Genomic DNA, 21,564 nt, shown 5'->3' with positions numbered 1-21,564 from the left:
AGCCAAATAGTTTATGCAGAAAGCACCAAATCAAAAGATTTATTGTATCAACCTACCCAATTTTAAACAGGCATGAAAAAAGTCTCGGGAGTCTGAAGTTTGACCTCCACCTCTGGACACGTTCATGAAAACATTATATCCAGGCGCCAACTGTATCCAAACAGGAAAAGCTGCATCACTGCAAGCAGCTTGTTGCCTGGAAAGCTCCCACTCTGTGAGGAACAGGGAATTCAACAAAATGATATTTGACCAACACTGTTGCAGTTACTTTGACCTGCCAACTTTTACAGAGCAACAGTTGTATATTCATTACATTGCAAGGTTTTGGGGATCATAACTTAGTTTTGCTCCAAATACACACATGCAGTAAGCAACCATTTCTTGCCAGTCACGAATCTTTACATATTCCAAAAGAAGTCAATAGGTTGGTCAATGGATGAAAATGACACATCGCGTTGCTAAATTTTGTTGAACCAAAGGACAACTACATCTGAGTTCTGAGTCATATAATTCATTCAAGGAAAATATAAGAACTAAAACACAATGACCGCTAGTTTTTTAAGCCTTAACCGCGTCTTTATCATCAAGAAATTCCATATATCACAGTTCTAAATCCTGCTTAAAAATCTATGATGACCTACTTGACAATACTGACATCTGAAACTAAAGATCTATGAATCAAAGTTTTGAGGAAAGCTTTTACGGTAGATCATCGTTGGTCCCAATAGCTGAAAGCAGTGTATTCTTCAAATCATTTATATCCTTGAGCAATTTCTCATTCTCCCAGTTCTTCCTCTGTATCTCAACTTCAAACGCTGCAGGAGGGGTTACGGGAAGGGGAAGGAAAGGTTGCAATACATCACTGTCCATTCTGGCAGGTTATATCCAGCACTCATCTTATACTCAAGAAATTGAACTCCATAATTGAACATAAGAGTCTAGATAAAATATGAATATGAACATCCATATAGTAATTCAGTTTTTCCCAAGTTCTGCAGGAAAAGGTGACCTACTGTAACGCTGCACTACTACCATGTCACTTACTCCAGCAACCTGCCATGCAGGCAGACTTGAGCCACAATTATTAAATCCTTGTTAGTTCAAGAAAAACTATATTTTCACCTTGGACCTTGATAAATGCCTGTAGTTGTAGAATTAAAGTTCGAATTTCCTTTTTCATTAAGAATGTAAGCTAAATTTATACATATTTTGAATGACATATTAGAGCACCTTCCTAAAGTCTTTGGAGGTTCATGTATGTATTTCTATGTGAGTTGATATTTATATCAACCACTTGGGCTAAACATAGGAGCCTAAAAGCTACTGTTCACTTCTTATGAACTTGCAGTCCATCTCTGAAGATAAAAGGGAAGAAAAGCTATGCAATATCACTCTTGTCCTGTTTTCCTGGCGGTCAATATCTGTCCTCTATGTTACTTACAGATGACATCATATCAAGTACTCCGCATTAAGTAACACTATGAACCAATTAAATATAAAATAGTTATGAAAAAATCACTTGAACTGAAATAAGAACACAAAGCAGGGGGAGGGATTCCCAGAAAGCCCTGTATGTAAAATAAGTTCAAATACTACCTCCAATTCTTAATATAAGAGCTAGTTGACTGATTTGAGTAGATTAAAAAAATAGTTAGATTAGTTATTTGTAATAAATAGGTGTTATCTTCCCTAAAATACTCTTACTAATCAAGTGTCATTTGAAGAAATATTTAACATGTAAAATCTACTACTAGGACTATTTTAGAAAAAATGGATAAATATGAGAGACAAAGTAGATTAGGATTTATATTTAAGATCAAATTAAAAGTCAAACCAGCGCTTATATTAAAATCGAAAGCAGTATTAGTCCCGAAATGAACTAAGACACACGTAGAAACAATCAGATACAGACATCAAAAAAGAGAATTAATGGTCATGAACTACTTCATGTAACTGTGATGTCAACAATTACGTAGCACAGGTTGATAGAGATAAAAGGAAAATAATATCACCTGAGTTGGAATTATTAAGATCTTCGAGAATTTCCTCCACAAATGCCAACACCGAATTTTTTAAAACACTGTGTTTTTTATCCATAAGATGAATTTCATTTTCAAGTGAATCTTTCTCTGACAACAATGCCCTTACTTCACAATTTTCTCTCCCGTCAATGTCAGCCTGAAATCTAAGGCACGTAGCCGTAAAATTTTCCCTGCACAACACTAATCACTCAGTCATCAGGATCTAAATTGCAACGCTGCATGTGCCAACTTAACAAATTACATATATTACATGAAACCAGGAAATTCCATTAGGGAACATTACAAAGACATCGTTACATTATTGTTGTGATTCTATCATGTGTGTAGTTCCACGATCCCCAGAAACACTTGACTAAGGGAAAAATATGCTGAGAAACCAAAATGAAATATTGGAAAATTAATTTAGCCTGAAATAGGACTGAATAAGTCTTTATTAACTGAATAAGTTTTTTTTGGAGTAATTGATATTATGCATGTAGCTAACTTTTAGCTCCCATATAACATCATCTTCATTTTAGGAAGATGAAAGCGCCCATCCAACAAAATTCCACCTTCTGATATAAAAAGTTGCAGAAATTTAAAATCCCGTAACAAGGCAGACTTCAATATCAACATCTACAAATATGAAGAATTGTTTTAAATCCGTCATCACTCATTTTCTTTCCCATCTCAGCCTGCTTCTTTAAAGGGAGATACGGACACCCATGTGTCATAATTGCAGCCTTTGCTCACAGAGTTAGAAGAGATCAATATAAGAGATCAATTCGTCTACAAATAATAAGGATTTTTAATACCTCTTTTCAGTAATTCTTTTTACAATGTCGGCCCGCTTCATCTTAAGGCCACATAGCTCCTTCTCCAAAGAACTTACAGAGGCCTTCAACTTTTCTGAACGTTATAAGGAAAATGAAAACGAGAAATTTGAATACCTTACAAAAAACAAGAAACCTGGAACAGTAAAGATAAAATAACTATCCAATTGCTGGTCATGAAAAACAATAGTCAGTCAATTTAATTTTGATTCCAGCTTATAGGGATTCTTTACACTGATAAATACAAGGGCTTTTAGAATCTGGCACATGATTTTTCTTTGTCATGCGTTCTTGCATGTCAAGGAAAAATCATACAGACAACAAGCAAAATAAAAATTGAAACCAGAAAATTTTATGGAAGCAGCAAATAGATGGAACATCTAGGAAGGAACGATCCACTTTCATCATAAGTATGCACATGTTGCTCAGTCTTCATGTAAGTCTTTAAGGCGCATTTGAATCGAGCAACTTGTATATGTATATAAAATTGCATTTTCATGAGAAATTAGATTTGATAGCTTTAATGTCTCTTCGGGGACATCCGATACAATTGGAACAATACAGAGATTTGATATCTTTAATATAAAATGATGTTTCTTACTAGGTCTCAAATTCAAATAGAAAACATTTCTTCTTCCTGCGTTTCTTTCGCATGACCTGGATGCTAAGCATGCGTGTTATAAAAAAAATGAAGGGGGAAATGGCTAGCGGATTTGTGCTATAATAAAACTTTCCAAGAAGAAAAAACACTGAACCTTGATTCCAATTGAACGTGGCTCCAGACCATGAAAAATTATCAAAACTCTTAAAAAGAAGACATTTATATTCGCGGTTCTCAGGTTCCCTGTGTATTAGAAACAATCTTACAATTACTGGGTTCGTGATCCGGCCCAATCTTGAAGGAACGCACAAACATATATTATATTGTTCCATATTAACCCCAAATGAGACTTTTTTTAAGGCTAGAATGCACCTTTCTTGTCGACGTCAGTGTATGAAGTCTGTATTCTATGACCTAAGCTGTTGGTGTGTTACTTTTCGTTGCGTCCTGACCACTGATTCTGTTAAATTTGTCGGATGAACTTGATTATTAGATGTGTTTAGTGGACCGTGTATTTTTATCTTTTGATTTGCATCTCTATGACATTTCAATAAAATAAAGGATGACAAGGTTTCAGTAGTTTTATGCCTATCAGAGAATTTTATGTATTTATAAGGATCCTACCTTTCCTCTCTCTTGACAATCTAGATGTTATGATAAAAATATAATCTTATCACAAACAAAGGGAGGTGATAAACCGCCTCACCGTAAAGAGGACGTCCTATGTGACTTAGAGATACCTTGTTCACACCCAAAAAAAAAAAAAAATCTTATCTGCTTTATGACACTATAGGATTACCAGCACAACTTCTCTGTTTGAAATCTAAAATCAATGTACTTTTTTTTACGTATTTTTTTTTACACTTAGTCGGTTCAACAAATGGTATATTTTTTAGCTCTCGGATTGAATGAGTTCCAAATCCCAAGCACAAGGAAGGAAAAAGCATCCTGATAAATAAAATGAAGCAAGATTTAATCGAACCACTGATTCATTTCGGTTCAGAAACACCCCCCCCCAAAAAAAAAATTACAGAGATACACTGATCAGTGAGTTATGAGTTATGACCATTCCGCGCATGAGAAAGCATACATTAGGTATTGAATAAAGTAACTATCGAAGACAGTATAATTCAATTCAAAATGTACCGCTGGAATACCTGATTCGCCTGTTTTGAGTTCTTTTCCACCAAATCACATTTCAATATTTCATTCAAGCAAAACAAACTGATAGAATTTAAAAAGAGACCCTAAGACAGCGCATTCCATTGTTCAAATGAAACAATTAACCTCGACATCCAAAAAGAGATAAGCAGGACCGAGATTACCAGCGACGGTGACATATCCCACAGTCTCGAACTGCAACATGTAAATTGTTTTCATCAACTCTGCTTCTCTTGCCACAAAACCGCTCTCAATTTCCTCACATTTCACGATCCCTGATTCTATCTCTCGCGTGATCTGTATAGTACCCTCGATTTCTTCATTAACCTGCTTCTCAAAAGGAAATCGTTGAACAACGGATTAGTCAATAGAACCCTAGCTTTAGCTTCAAGAAACGAAGCGATTGAAAAGCAGAGGAACCTGATCGAGCATGTCCTTTAGAGATGAAATGTGAGAAAGAATTGCTCCCGAATCCTCCATTGCTCGTTTCTTTTGCTCTGTATTTGTTCCAAGCAGAGAGAAGCTAATGCAACGCTATATGGATATTTGTAGGCAATGCTTGCGCCAAATTCCATATTTCCCGCGCTTCAAGTTAGTATCACTGACTCATTGTTACTGTTGTTCGCAAATATTACTTTTATTTTAGTCTTAATTTATTTTATCTCTCATATTTATATATTTTATTTTAAAATAATTCTTTTAACAATGATATTTCTAGTCAATATATTTGATTAGTAAGGATATTTTAAGAAAGACGATACATATTTATTACAAATAACTAACTTAACTTCTTTTCTTAATATCCTTAAATTAGTTAACTAACTCTTATAATTAGAATTGAAGATAATAAATAAATATTAAGTGTGTTTGTAACATCTTAAAAGATTAAGAAATTAAGCCAAAATTACATAGTTAAGCCAAAAGTTAGAAGTTGGTGCTTTTAGTATCAAAAAAGTGGAGAGAAAGAAAAAATATGGATCCCATTTTTGAAAAATTTGCAACCATAAAAAATAAATTAAATGATACTCCTATGATTCTATTTATAAGGTAGAAAGATAAAAAAAAAGCTTTTAGCCTTATTTATAAAATGAAGACAAAATTTTTCTCTCTGAACGTACAATTTTATACTTTTTTTATTATTGTATTGATTTTGTCTTCATAAGATATACTTTATATTAAATAAAAAAATTAAAAAGTTGTTGAATTTTAAATGAGAGTTAATAAGGTTTAAATTTTTTTTATTTGTGTGAAATATATTAGAAATGACTCAAAAATAAAACCAGAAGAATAAACATTCTAATTCATAATATAAGATGTTAAATAACTTTTTTTTTTGGCCAAAAGTTAGATAAACTTTTCTCACAAAACAAGGAATATTACTTAAATCATTAAATATGTTTTAATTTTTTGAGTTGTATGATTTAATTGTTTGATGCTTATATTTTGAACTAAAAAGAGTATTTATTTAATAAAATCTATTTCTTAGTTATTTTATAATTAAACTTAGTTTTTTAATAATAATTCAAACAACTTTACTTTTACAAACTGACTTACTTATAAAGCTAATCCAAACATCTTTTTTATTTTTAGAAATTAATTTTTATAAAATCTAATCCAAATATAAATCACATTATCTAATTTAACTTTTATCCAATCTAATTTTTAAAAAAATCAAATTGAAAATAAGTTACTTATTCTACTGCTAATCCAAACTGACCGCTACCTTGAGTGTTTAGTTTTCTTCGATGCCACTTTTAAAAAGTGCTTTTATGTTGGTAGAGATAAAAATTTTTATATATATTTATTTTATATATTATAAAATTATTTTTAAAATTATAGTTTGGTTTTCACCCGAAACACTCCTTAAAATAAAAAAGAAATAAATAGATTATTTGAAAGAAAATTTCAGTAAAATGATAGTTAAATTTGTAAAATTCTAAATGGCCAACCAAACTTGTAAAAATTTAAACTTGTTATATAGACTAAATTGAAATTTTAAAAGGTCGGTGAATTTATAATATTGCTCTTTAGTTCTTTTTTTTTAAAAAAAAAAACCCTCAAGTCATTTTTACCATTCGGTTGGCACCAAGTTCAAGTGACCATGTATAGTTTCAACAACTATTTAAATAAAAGGAAAAAGACAAAAAAAAAAATTAATTTGGGAATGACCAGAACGTCTTTGGCAAAATGCCATTTTGGTCACATGAGACCAAATTGGCATTATCATGTTAAATGAAAAGATTAAATTGCCTTTTATTTTATTTATTGTTTTTAAAATACCAAAGTCCCTACTGGTCGGCTGCTCGCCGGAGCTCCAGCGGCAACAATCACCTTAGCTCTAGCGACGGCTGATAATTGGTCACTCGAGTTTCCGGTGGTTGGAAACAATTTTTTAAATTTTTTTACAACTTCAGTATAATAGTTAACCACTTTTGTAACGCTATTAACAATTCAATATAGTAGTTAATAACAGATTTTTTGATAAATTTAACAAGTTCCAGTGGCTGGAAACAATTTTTTTGAAAATTTTTACAACTTTAGTATAACAGTTAACAACTTTTGTAACGCTATTAACAATTTCAGTATAGCAGTTAATAACAGGTTTTTTGGGAAATTCAACAAGCTCTGATGGCTGGAAACAATTTTTTTTAAATTTTTATAACTTTAGTATAACAGTTAACAACTTTTATAATGCTATTAACAACTTCAATATATCAATTAACAATAAGTTTTTCGAGAAATTCAATAATTAGTCGCCAGAGCTCTATCGGCCGGAAACAATTTTTTTTTGAAAATTTTAACAATTTAAGTATAACGTTTAACAACTTTTGTAACATTATTAACAACTTCAGTATAGCAATTAACAATAGGTTTTCTGGGAAATTCAACAAGCTCCGGCAGCTGAAAACAATTTTTTTTGAAATTTTTTACAACTTCAGTATAATAGTTAACAACTTTTGTAACGCTATTAACAATTTAAGTATATCAGTTAACAATAAGTTTTTGAGTTTGTTAACGGCATTATTAAAGTTATAAAAATATTACTTTTTAAATTTTCTGAAAAACCTATTGTTAACTGTTATATCGAAATTGTTAATTGAATTACAAAAATTGTTAACCATTATATTGAAGTTGTAAATTTTTTTTTAAAAAAAGTAGCTGTTAAAGTTATAAAAATGCCATTTTTTTTAATTTTTAAGAAAACTTGTTGTTAAATGCTACACAAAAGTTATTAATAGAGTTATAGAACTTGTTAACAATATTACTAAAGTTATAAAAATGCTACTTTTTGAAATTTTCAAAAAATCCATTAACTGCTATACTGAAATTATTAATAATATTATAAAAGTTGTTAACCGTTATATTGAAATTGTAAACATTTTCAAAAAAATTGTTTCTGGCTGTTGGAGTTACGGTGAGTAATTGTTGAATTTTCCAAAAACCTGTTGTTAACTGTTATACTAAAGTTGTAAAATTTTCAAAAACATTATTTTCGGCCGCTGGAACTTGTTGAATTTCCTAGAAAACCTGTTGTTAATTGCTATATTGAAGTTGTTAATAGCGTTACAAAAGTTATTAACTGTTATATTGAAGTTGTAAAAATTTTCAAAAAAATTGTTTCTAGCTGCCGGAGCTTATTAAATTTCCCAGAAAACCTGTTGTTAATTATTATACTAAAGTTGTTAATAACATTATGTAAGTGGTTAACCATTATACTGAAATTGTAAAAAATTTTAAGAAAATTATTTCCAACCACCAGAGCTTGGGTGACTAATTATTAGGGCTGCTCACGGGATGGATCGAGACCGGGACAGGCCCGCCCCAGTGAATAGTAACGAGACAGAAAATCTGTCTCTTGTCCCGGCTTGTCCCGGTGTTGTCTCGGTCCCGGTCAGGACGGGACCGGGACATCCTGATATATATATTTTTTATATTTTTAATTTTTAAATAAAAACCTTATTTTTTTTAATTATAGTTTTTTGGGTTTAGGCCTTATAAAAATATCTTTTTTATTTTTTTGGGCACTCTTAAACAAAAATCCAAAATATTACATATAATAGTCATTAAAAATTCTAAACAAAAGCTTTTAATACAATAAAAACTTGCTAAAAATTCTAATAATCAATAATCTCAAATTATCAACAAATATAAAAGCTCTAAATAAATATATCTATAATTTCATATAATAGTCTCAAATCTTCAAAAAAATGAAAAAAATGATATTATATAAATAGGATAACAAATTTTTTTAAAAAAGGAACCGGGACGTGATGACCCCGTCCCAGTCCCTTTTTTGTCCCCTACCGATTTGTCCAGTCCCAAAAATTTTCAGGATGGGTCCATCCCGTCCCAATAAGGCCGGGACTAGAACAGGCCAACCGGGACGGACCAGCCTTGAATACCCCCTACTAATTATCAGCCTGTCATTAGAGCTCTAGTGACTGCTACTGCCAGAGCTCCGGCAACTGGCAGTCAATGAGGGTTTTAGTATTTTAAAAACAATGAATAAAATGAAAGGCAATTTGGTCTTTTCATTTGACATAATAATGTCAATTTGGTCTCATGTGACCAAAATGGTATTTTGCAAATTCAATGGATGTTCTGGTCATTTCTAAGTTAAGTTGTCTTTTTTTTTTTTTTCCATTAAATAAATAAATAAATAAAAATAACATCAACAATACCACGTTTGGGGTGTTTGGTTTTATGCGAAACCACTTGTAAAAAAAAAGTGTTTTCACGCTAATCAAGATAAAAATTTCTTCACATATTATAAAATTATTTTAAAATTATAGTTTAGTTTCTACTCAAACACAATGTTTTAAAAACCAGACCGGATGTTGAACCAGAAAAGACAGTGAGTCATGATTCAAACAGTCGGGTCAGTTAGACCGGTGGCTAGACTAATAACATAATAATTAAATAAAAATAATATTATATACATGTAAAATAATATAAATATAAAAAAATAAATGTTTATAATAGGAAATAATTCTTATAGATTTTTTTGGCTAAAAATGCTTTTGGAGTCAAAATAGAAAATACTTATGGATATTCTTAAAAACTAAAAATGAAAAATAAAACATTCTTTATTAATGTGTACGGTATTCAGAGCAAAACGGGTGCTTTTCTTTGCACATTTTCAATGCTCTCTAGTCTCCAAATGCTTCTTTTATCTCTCTCCATCATCATTTTTAAACGCATTCCAAAAGCTTCCTCCATTGCCATTCCAGATTCAAATTGCTCCAAGATCTTAAATCGGCCACAACACTCAATTTACACAGCCATCTCTCTATCGTCATCTTCAATTCATCTCACTCTCATTGTCCTCTTCTACCTCTTTTACATTTGTGCTCTTTTATTGTCATTATTGGAGAAGAAAAGGTAAATGGACTGTTTTTTCAAATTTGTTAGTTTTCAACTTGATTTATTATCTTTTCCTGATTAGTTGTTGTCATTCTCTCATACTCCTTGCTTTTTTTCTTCTTATTTGCATCCTTTCTCTTCCTCCTTCTTGTTCTGATTCTAAACAAAGGAAGAAACTTTCACCCGTCTGGTTTTTGTAAAACCGCTTCAGGTTCAGGCTCAATGCCAATTTTCGGCCCAATGTCCGGTTTTGGATAGTTCAATATGGGCAAACCATTTAGACAGTCTAAACCTATAAACCGAACCGCAATGTTCAACGGGTGGTGGTTAGACTGGTCTGACTGTTCGGTCCGGTCCGGTTTCGTTTTTAAAACCTTACTCAAACACCCCATAAATTAAAGAAATAAATAAATAGATTATTTGAAAGGAATAAAATGATAGTTCAAGTTGCAAAATGCTAAATGGTCACCTAAACTTGCAAAAATCCAAATTAGTCATATGGACTAAATTGGAATCTTGAAAGGGTGGTGCATTTATAATATTGCCCTTTAATTCTTTTTTAAAAAAATGATCAAATCATCCTTACTGACCAGCTGGTACCAGAATTCAGGTGGCCACTGGTCACCATAATTCTTTTTTAGCAACTATTTTGAAATTTTTTTAATTTTCATAATATGATTAATGATTTTTGTAAATGCTATTCACAGCTTTTATTAACCACATGTTTTTTAAGATTTTAAATTGATTTTTTTTTTAATTTTCACAACATGATTAACAATTGTTCTAATAATATTTATAATTTCATTAACATTATTAACCACTTGATTTTCAGATTTTTAAATTGATTTTTTTCAATATTTACAATAACAATATTTGCAACACTATTAACCCCATCAATGATAGTGGCATATTCTCAAGTAAAGGTTGGGACTTGTGGGGCTTGGTGCTCGAATTTGTCTTTAGTTTCGTGGTTAGGTTCTGAGATCGGTCACAAATTCTCACACTGTTTGGTTCGTTACCTCTCAAGCTCCACCAGGGCACTAAAACCGAGTGAAGAAGCCAATAAATTTGGGTGGAAATTACTTCCTCACTCTTGAAGGTACTAATAACAATTATGGTAAAATTATGTGTCCTCGTTTATAGTCTACAATTAATCTCAATTCTATATGATGTGTTACTTCTCATTCCAAGTCAGATCTGCTCATACTTGACACCCTAAATCATTATTTTCTTCGAGCTAGATGTGTGTCATAATTATATTTGGTAGGAGGCATTGAAAATGAGAAATTGAGATTGGGATTGTAATTGAGAAAATCTATTAAAAGAGTATTTAATATAAGAGATTACCTGTTATATGGGATTAGACAAACTCATACAGATGGGATTGGAGAATACCTCTTCTCCTATAATATTTTCCAATCTCACATATATAGGTTTGAATAATCTGATCTATTCAATTTGTGTCACTCAAACAAGGATGCCGAATTGATCATGAACAAGTTTCCAGATTTGGTGGTTCATTTCAAGGGTGCTGATGTGTACTTGAAGCCTGATCATGCATATTCTTTCCTCAGGACAATTTCATTTGCTTAGCAATATTCCCCTCGGATGACAAATCAGGATACGACGTAGGTTAATTTTCAAGTGGAGTATGATCTTGAAGCCAAACAAATTTTATTTGCCCCCTGCTGATTGTAGCAAACATGAATTAAAAACGAAATATGCAATCGTTGTAGATTCATATGATAAATAATTTTATTTGTTTAATTACTAAATTGCTCTTTTTTTTAAGTTTGTATTGAAAACTAAAAGAGTAGTCATCAATAACTTAAAAGTGTAAAGATTGATAATTATCGCACAGGTATTGACAACACATTTCTCAGCACATCACAAAATCTAATGCACGAGTTGTCAATACCTATAATGATAGTTGTTAATTTTTACACCCTAAATTGTTAACCACTACTCTTTCAGTTGTCAATGCAAACTTAAAAAAAAAAAAGAGTGATTTGGTAATTAAACAAATAAAATTTATTACAATCAAGTCTCTCGAGACTTCAGTATAATTTCTTGATTTTAAAGGATTTTTTTGTATTTAATTCTTTTAGACGAGGCCTAATTATAATTTTCCTTTATATATGTCTGTGTGTGTCAAATGTGAGACTGTGCGAGTATATGTACGTCAAGCATGATGCTCATGATTTAGAAGTAGAATTAAGGTGTAAATCTGTCTTAGAAACTAATTTTCAGGAGTAATATTATCCTGAAAGTCCTTTCGAGTTTAATGACGCATCTGAAGTTTCAAAACGAAATATTGTTACCCTATTTTGTTAAAAAACTAATACTCACTATTAAAAATTGATGTTGCCCGGCTATATTTTTAATATTTTCAAGACAATATTGAACTCAAAAAATTTTAAGGATAAAATTGCTGGAGTAAAAAGTTTCTGAAACAAATTTGTATTTTAACTCTTTAAGTCCAAACATTTGGCCAAAAGAAAACTCTTAAGTCCAAACAAATTAACATGCTAATTGACTAATGAATATAAAAAAGTTAAAACCTCTACAGGTAAACAAATTTGTATTTTAACTCTCAAGTCCAAACAAATTAACATGCTAATGGACTAATGAATAGAAAAAAGTTAAAACCTCTACAGGCAAACATTTTAGCTAAAATCTTATAACAAACCCAATAAGATGAACTCTTCCGGAGGAGTATTTTATTATTTTTCGGGAAGTTAACTTTCCATGAGCTCTCATTTGGTAAGGATTCTAAGATATAGGATGAAGTGTATTGTTTATGATTTACGTATTAAAAATATACTACCTTTTGTTCTTAATATAAAACTTTGTTTGATTTTATTTTGATCTTAAATATAAGATCTCAATCCACTTTGTCTTTAATATTTATGTTTTTTTTAAGATAGTCTTTTTAATAATAGTAGTTTTAGTCAACACACTTGATTAGTAAGGATATTTTAAAAAAGACAGCACATATTTATTACAGACAATTAACTTAACTTATTTTTTAATTTTCTCAAATTAGTTAACTAACTCTTATAATTATGACCGGAGGTAGTATTTCTTTTATATTGTTTATGCACACAAAGAATATAAATTTTATTTAGGGGAAATAGTTTATGTCTAGATAATGTAAAACATTTACTTAATTAATTGAATATGTTTGTCGTATATATTGGACAAAATTAAATACTGTACAAATTGTAGTCAAAATGATGGCATTGGAAGAAGGAAATCGCATTTTCAGACTAATATATCAATTTAAAAATAATTTTGGATTAAAAATTTCAATAAAGGAGCAAAAGACATTAATAATGTAACGGACAAAATAAAATTACTTCATGCATAATACTTTTATCAAATTTTTTATATTCATAATATCAAATTCTCCCATCATACATAACTATAAGTCCTATTTTTAAAATATTAACATTTAATAGCATTTAAGTACAAACTTACATAAAACAAAAAAAAATGAAAACACATGCTCATGTATGATTAGAGAATTTGATTTACTTTCTCCATAAATTGTTTGATCTTTTGAAATTGAAAAAAATAGTTGCAAATTTTATAAACTTAGTAAAAAAAAATTATAAAAGATAAGCATCAAATCCTATACCTATATTTCAGCTCAAAAAAAAATCCTATACCTATATTTATTAGTTAAACTTAAATTCTTTTATAAATAAATCAAACAATTTTTTAATACAATTTTTCAAATTTTTCAAATTTTGACATTGAAATATAAAAGTTTAACTGATTCTAATATTGACATGTTACTGAATAAGGGTATACATGGGCTGAGCTAGGCAGAGTTGGGCAGGTCTCTATCTGATGCTCAGCTTGAAGGATGATCAGGCTACAAAATGCTTCCCGCTATTCGATCCTATCCTATATAAGCCCTAATCATTTTGGGCAAGACGGGCTTTTCTTGTTTAAGTTTACAACTTGAGTCTTAAAATTTAAAAGGGTTAATTAATCTGCAAGTCCTTATAGTTTCAACTAATTTTGAATTAGGTCCTTAAAGTTTTTTTTCTTTCTATTAGGTCCTTATACTTTTACCTATTTTTAATTAGGTCCTTATATTTATTTTTCTTTTTATCAAGTCCTTATAATTTCACTAAATTTTTAGTCAGGTCCATGTAGTTTTAATTTTTATTTATTAATTAAATATAAACTTAATAAAATAGATTAATACTGAAATATAAAATATTGATAATGAAATTAAATTAACAGTTATATTATAAAAAATAAGTAACTTAATTAATTAATTCGGGAAATTTTTTAGAACAATTAACATTTTCTTGCTGGCAAAAAATACAATATTATAATAATTCATTATTTTTAGAATATTATTGTTTATAAAATAATATTAAATAATATATACTATTTTATGTTAATAGAATAGTATTATTAGAATTTATAAAATAAAGAATAAAAAATTTAGGAACTTAATTAAAAATAAATTGAACTTATAGGGACTTGATAAAAAGAAAAATAAATACAAGGAGCTAATTAAAAACAGATAAAAATATAAGGACTTGATAAAAAGAAAAAAAACTACAGGAGCCTAATTTAAAATTGATTGAAACTATAAGGACTTATAGATTAATTATCCCAATTTAAAATACTATTATATGTTTTAACAAATATCCAACAGCCACATAGGATGAAGTCTATTGCTAGTTGGAGGAAAAAAGGATGAAGTGTATTGTTTATAATTCACGTATTAATAATGTATTTCTTTTATATTGTTTTTGCACACAAAGAATATAAATTTTATTTAGGGGAAATAGTTTATGGTACCAGTCACCGTTGGACAATCACCACCAAACTATCTATTGAATATGTTTGTCGTATCTATTGGACAAAAATTAAATACTGTACATTGGAAGAATCGTATTTTCAGACAAATATATCAATTTAAAAATACTTTTGGATTAAAAATTTCAATAAAGGAGCAAAAGACATTAATAATTTAATGGACAAAATAAAATTACTTCATGCATAATATTTACATCAAATTTTTTAGGGTTCAGGTGCAATTTTGACTATAATCTTATTTCTTGAGTGTAATTTTGACCTTAATCTTTTTTGGTATGTGCAGTCTTAACCTTGAGGGACAAAATTGCATCTAAAAAAAAAGATGAAAGGCAAAGTTGCACATAAAAAATAAGATTAGGGACAAAATTGCTATGACTATGTGTCCTATTTTTAAAATACTAACATTTAGTAATATTTAATTATAAATTTATGTGAAATACAAAAGGCATATAGTTATGTATGATTAAAGAATTCGACTTAATTTTTTGATGTTAGAAATTGAAAATTTTAATTATAAATTTATGTGAACTGAAAAAGAACACATGGTTATGTATATGATTAGAGAATTTGACTTGATTTCTTCTTAAATTGTTTGATGTTAGAAACTAAAAAAAATAGTTGCAAATTTTATAAACTAGTAAAAAATTGTAAAAGGTAAGCATTAAATCCTACACCACTATTTATTAGTTAAACTTAGAATTTTTTTTATAAGTAAATTAGAATTTTTTTTATAAGTAAATTAAACAATTTTTTAATACAATTTTTCTAATTTTTTAAAATTTGACATTAAAATGTAAAAGTTTAATTGATATTCTAATCTTGACTGGTTACTAAAGATGATGGGATTATTTAACATATTGAAAATATGAGAATATAGTCATGATATAGAGAGCATATGAGCATTTTAAGACCTAAATTCTCATTTAAATGTTAACAATTTAGATTATAAAAATTTGAAAATGACTTTGGATGTTAAATAAGACATAAAGATGATGACTGTGGTGATAATAAATGGTGTTGAGGTTGATGGAGATAATGATGGATGGAGATTATTGTAAAGAATTTGACGATGGAGATTGGTATAGATGTTTAGATCATGGTTTCATTCTTAGGGAGTAGGCTTGTTTGGTCAATCATAGACTCAAAGAGATTGTTAGAATGTATATTATATAGTGTGCACAAAGATTTAGAAATGAAGAGATAATCATAATGCCAAAAACTTATGCTTATATCAAACCTCAAGAATGGAGTACTAACCTTAGACATGGCCTTCAATCTCCACACTGCTTTGGTTGTCACCTAGTTAAACCTAGTCCACACGATACTCGATACATACCATTTCCTTGCTCTTAAAGGAGGTTTGGCCTCAAACCTCTACAAAAGTAACATCAAATCTGTACAAGTTTTGACATCAAATCAAAGAACAAAGCACTAACCATCGTACCACATGTTTAAGCTGATAGTAGAGGCTTAAACACCCCTCAAACCAACTTTAAGTAAGCTCAGATACGAGTCATCTGGTCTCCTTGAACTTTAGATATTACTTGGCCAAACCTAATCCACACCCTTCAGACCATTGGACGCATCGCATCACATTGGTAATAACATGATAGGTGATCAAACCTTAAGAACAAAATGCTAACCATCATGCCAAAAGTTTAACTTGATATGCCAATTCCTTTAAGTAAACTCAAATGTGGGCCCCGAGTCTCCACCAACTTTAGGTAGCAGTTGGCTGAATCTAATCTTAAGAACAAAACACTAACCATCATGCCAAAAGTTTAAGCTGATAGCATAGATGTAAGCCAGTGCCTTTAGGTAAGCTCAAAGGTGGGCCCCCAGTCTCTGTCGACTTTCGGCACCACTTGGTTGAATCTAATCTTAAGAACGAAACACCAACCATCATGTTAATGTTTAAGCTGATAGCATAGATGTAAGCCAGTTCCTTTAAGTAAGCTCAAACACGGGCCCCCTAGTCTCCACAGACTTTGGGTACCACTTAGCCAAACCTCATCTGCACCCCTCAGGCCTGGGATGTATCGCACTGCATTAGTGATAACATGATAGCTAACTCTAAGATAACCAAAATAAAATTTACCACTTACCTACTTGCCTTGTTGATGTTGTTACTTATAAATATTTATTAGTCAACCAGGAAAAAAATTCTTCCTTACATTACAAGAAACTAACTGTTAGGCTCAAACAAGACTCATGAATTTTCACAAAATTATTGAACTCTTGACCAAGTGAGCAAAATAGAGCCTATAATAAGCTTTGCACAAGTTAATCTCATGGAAAAGATATCAATAAATATGAGGTCTACCATATAAAGGGAAGTAAAAAAAAAAAGTCACTTCACTCTAAAATTATGGGTTTATAACTACTAAAATAATAATAGATATCATGACTAATGGGACAATAAAATATTTAAAAAAAATAGAAAATGCAATAAAGTCAATGATTAAATTGTTTTCTTTCTATCATAAAAAGATTGAAACATTTGCTAATGTGAACATAAACAACTACTCTATGGATGTTGTTATGGCTATTAACATCATTATCTAGCCATATAGAAAAAAATACCAACATGATACAACAAGCACATCCAATAAAACAAAAACAAAAAAAGGGGTATCATTCGTTAGCCAACCAACTTACTAGGAAATGATATATCTTGAACAAAAAAGAATTGAAAAGAAAGCTAGCTTGCCGAGATCCAAGGACATCATAATATATCACAAACAAAAAGTCATCTAAATCTCTTTGTTATGAATAACTCATCAAAAGCTTAACTATCAAGACTAAAGTTATCTTTAACATGGAGAAAACAAAAAATGCCAGCAATAACAAAACAATTAGATACTATGATGTAAATGAAGTCATATGCATTAAAATGAATCTTAAATGTCAAAAATGTAAAATAGTTCAGAGGCTTGTATTCTTATCAAAGAATGAGTCAAATATCACAAAATATGGCAAATTCACGATTGTATAAAATAAGCAAATATTATATCCAAGTTTCTAAAAGTTCTCCATTTCATTTTGCATTTTATGAAATATCAATTGTTTTAAGGTAGAACCAATTGGGAAAAAATGTATGATCATACTACCATAAAAAACAGTCAATGACAAGCTATCATTCAATATAAGCCAATTATTATCATCTGAAATTCACCAACCTTAAATAACCTTGCATAATCATTTGTTTGCCTATAATCACATCTGATATGATAAATTGTGAATACAAGTAGTGCTTTATACTTTGGATCATTTTGATGGTTGAGTCAACAAAGTGTCATTTCATGAAATAATTATGAACAAAATGCACAAGATAACATGTCTAGAATGTAAGATGATGAAAGAACAAGAGAAATACAAACACAAACTCACAAGGGAAAATTCTAAATAAATAATAACTATACTAACTCACCATGGCATTTCTTGCAAAAACTACCCACGATATTAGAGTTATTCATTCTAAAGGCACTTTCAAACATATTTCCAAACAAAGTTGTGCGTGCGTGTGTAACTTACTAGGAAATGATATATCTTGAACGAAATGAAAAAAGAATTGAAAAGAAAGTCGGCTAAAAGCCCAGATCCTAAGACACCATATCATATCATATCAAACGGTTAATTGTAAAAACTAGAATTATTGTCTTTAATATTTGAAAACATGGAGGAAACAAGAAATACCAGATCAATTTGCAAGTTTGTAGAGAAGCAATAAAAAACAATTGAATATTATAATATAAATAAAGTCAAATGCATCCAAGACGTCAAAAGTGTACAGTTGTTCAGATGCTTGTATTCTTATCATAGATTGAGCAAAATATGACAAAATAAGACACACTAGATAACTAACAGGAATGATGTCACCAAGAGCACACATTTTAACCATTATTTTGAGTTTCTTTTCCTTCTCATGTACCGATAATGTGAAAAATATCTTCACTAATAAGATAGGACTTAAATGCCCAAAATAGTTAAGCATATGAGAATAACTACCTAGCATTTTAGTCATGTCAATGTCAGATGTTAACATATTATTTTCCCTAACTCTTAGCACATGAATAGTCTTGCAAGTAGTAAAATAATTATCTATCTACATAATTACATGCATGCAAAGAAAATCCAAAATAAGTAATAAGTAATCATTTGGTTGCGGTTGCGTTCACAAGTCAAGAAGATAAATGGTAAAGATAGAATATAAGGTTTATATGAAAATGAAAATTAAAAAAAAAATTAAAGAGTTTATTGTAAGATTGTTTCTTGAATGGATCTTAAGGAAACCATACTAACAAATAAACATAGGTGCCTCAAATCAACCAATTATTTATTAGAAACCCTTTTTGTAATTAGATGTATATGCAAAGAAAAAGTGCAGGAGGACCAAAGTAAAGAAAGAGGCACCTAGAAGAGAAACCACATCAAATAACATTAAAGTATTAGGATCCTACAAAAACTGAAGGTCGACATTTGACTTCAAGAAGTGTATGTGTCAACCTAAAGGCATATAACCTAGAAAGCATCATTGTTACGTGAGAAGAATGATGGATTGGATGCTTTTTTGTTTAAAGAATTTATTAGCAACAATCTTCCACAGGATTATAATCATTGTCCAAATGTTTCAAATAAGTAAGTGTTATATCCAAGTTTCTAAAAGTTCTCCATTTCATTTTGCATTTTATGAATCAACTGGGAAAAAAATATATAATCAAGCTACAGTTAAAAGCAGTCAATGACAAGTCATTATTCAAGATCAGTCAATTAATATCATCTAAAATTCACCAACCTTTCAAACATATTTCCAAAGAAAGATATATGTGCGTGTGTGTATACATACATGTGGTTAAGACATCTGAGACAGCGAAATCCATCAAATAAGTCAGCAAAGAATATATAAAAGCAAGAGAGCAGACACTGAAATATATACATATTAGTGTCAGTGAAAAGAAAGTTACAAGGCACGACCTTGTCCTTCTGAAAAAATCATTTGAAAACGGAATAAATAACAAGCAGATGTAACAGTGGAGGTCAATTATGAGACGCATTAGCTTCCTGTTAGCCCTCATTACTAACTTGTTCTTTTTCTTCCTAATCATATCAACCCCATAACAATTAACTACTCAACAAGTCAAAGAACACCAGAAAAACTTTATCTTTATATGGCCAATTTGCCACGTAAACTTAACCATGACTCTCAAGTGAAACCTGCTCATTTGTAGCTCAATTACAATAAAACGTAGGAACTTTGGCATGCCACGTAATTTAACTTAAAACCATGACTCTCAAGTGAAACCTGCTCATTTGTAGCTTCAATTACAATAAAACGTTTCCCTAATAGGAAACTTTGGCATGCTGAATAATCGCAATCACAGGAAACAACACTAAGTGTAAAACAGTTTAAGTTACATAAAGAGAATTAAAAAATTTATCAGTATCATACTCTGGAAAAGGCCCTTGAATCTAGAAAACAGTGAGCCAATTCTGTTGAAGGAATTCAATAGATACCTGTGGGAATCTTGATCATCATGCTGAGAATAACTGCAAGAGATGATCTCATAAATAAACTACTAGAGTTGTTAAGATTATATTATTTGATCCAATAACAAGCACTAACCTGTGCAGGCAAGTGTAACAATGGAGGCCATCCTGGAGCATTAGGAATTGCACAAGTTAATTGTAACTTAATCTGATTGCCATCTCTATTTAGTACAAATGCAACCACCCCTTTTTCCTGGTTTATCCAATTCGCTGGGACAATAACAAGCAGCAAGCAGAGTTTGTTATCAACTTATTATCAAGTTCTTTGTTAAGATCAAAACATCAAATATGAAAATACTCTTTGAGTTCATTATATGCAAATATCCTAATAGAAATTTTACCTCCCAGATGCCGTCACTAGCCAAGATGATGGACTCGGTGTCCTCAGTAATGTTTTGAATCATCACATCTGGTTCTGCAGTAATGCCTTCTGTCCACATAAATCAAAGTTATGGATTATAATGATCATTGAAAAAAAATGTAAGTTGAAGAGAAATAAGCATTGATTATTTGTTCTTCTAACACGTCAACAAAATTTGCAAGAAATGTTGACTGGTTGCAAAGGACAAATGGGAATAATAAGATGAGAGACGTATATTTATCTTTACATTTCGTTTATTTAAGCAAAGATATATGTGTATTATCATCAAGCAAAACCCACAGAAAATATATTTGCCTAGACTCTATAAGTTTAAGAATGAGATGTATCTGTTTCAAACCCATCAAATTGAAATGAATGCATACCAGACTCTAAACAAATCTACATAAGAATCATGGAAGAAAATATATGCGTATTATCACCAGAAAAATCCCACAGAAAATATATTTTCCCAGATGCAATAAGTTTAAGAATAAGAGGTGTCTGTTTCAAACCCATCAAATTGAAACTCATGCATACCAAACTCTAAACAAATCTACATATAAGAATCATGGAAGAAAATATGTGTATTATCATTAGATAAAACCCACAGCGAAAGTATTTTCCCAGACGCAATAAGCTAAAGAATGGGAGGTATCTGTTTAAAACCCATCAAATTGAAAAAAAAAATGTATACCAAGCTCTAAACAAATCTACATATGAGAATCATGGAAGAAAATATATGTGTATTAATCAGAAAAACCCCACAGCAAAAGTATTTTCCCAGACGCAATAAGCTAAAGAATGAGAGCTATCTGTTTAAAACCCATCAAA

The 21,564-nt window shown here is 30.3% G+C and overlaps 1 protein-coding gene and 1 long non-coding RNA gene across 2 annotated transcripts; both read right to left on the bottom strand.

Annotated features, from left to right (window-relative positions):
* Positions 1-975: 975 nt before the first annotated feature.
* Positions 976-5,096, bottom strand: LOC114751229 (uncharacterized). Its single transcript, XM_028939887.1, has 6 exons — positions 5,037-5,096; positions 4,781-4,943; positions 2,837-2,930; positions 2,013-2,212; positions 1,520-1,524; positions 976-1,053 (listed from the first exon to the last, which is right to left on the bottom strand). The coding sequence occupies exons 1-6, from the start codon at positions 5,094-5,096 to the stop codon at positions 976-978; spliced, it is 600 nt and encodes a 199-aa protein (XP_028795720.1).
* Positions 5,097-20,271: 15,175 nt separating this feature from the next.
* Positions 20,272-20,800, bottom strand: LOC114751232 (uncharacterized). The gene is made up of 3 exons (XR_003740723.1): positions 20,714-20,800; positions 20,449-20,582; positions 20,272-20,372 (listed from the first exon to the last, which is right to left on the bottom strand). It is a non-coding gene; the product is annotated as an uncharacterized LOC114751232 (long non-coding RNA).
* Between the last annotated feature and the right edge of the window lie 764 nt (positions 20,801-21,564).

The sequence above is a fragment of the Neltuma alba genome, unplaced genomic scaffold (assembly GCF_004799145.2).
Source record: "Neltuma alba isolate B1F8T4 unplaced genomic scaffold, ASM479914v2 tig00006832_pilon, whole genome shotgun sequence".
Taxonomy (NCBI): domain Eukaryota; kingdom Viridiplantae; phylum Streptophyta; class Magnoliopsida; order Fabales; family Fabaceae; genus Neltuma; species Neltuma alba.
The sequence above is the reverse complement of the archived record's forward strand: the minus strand, read 5'-3'. Positions and strand labels throughout refer to the sequence as shown.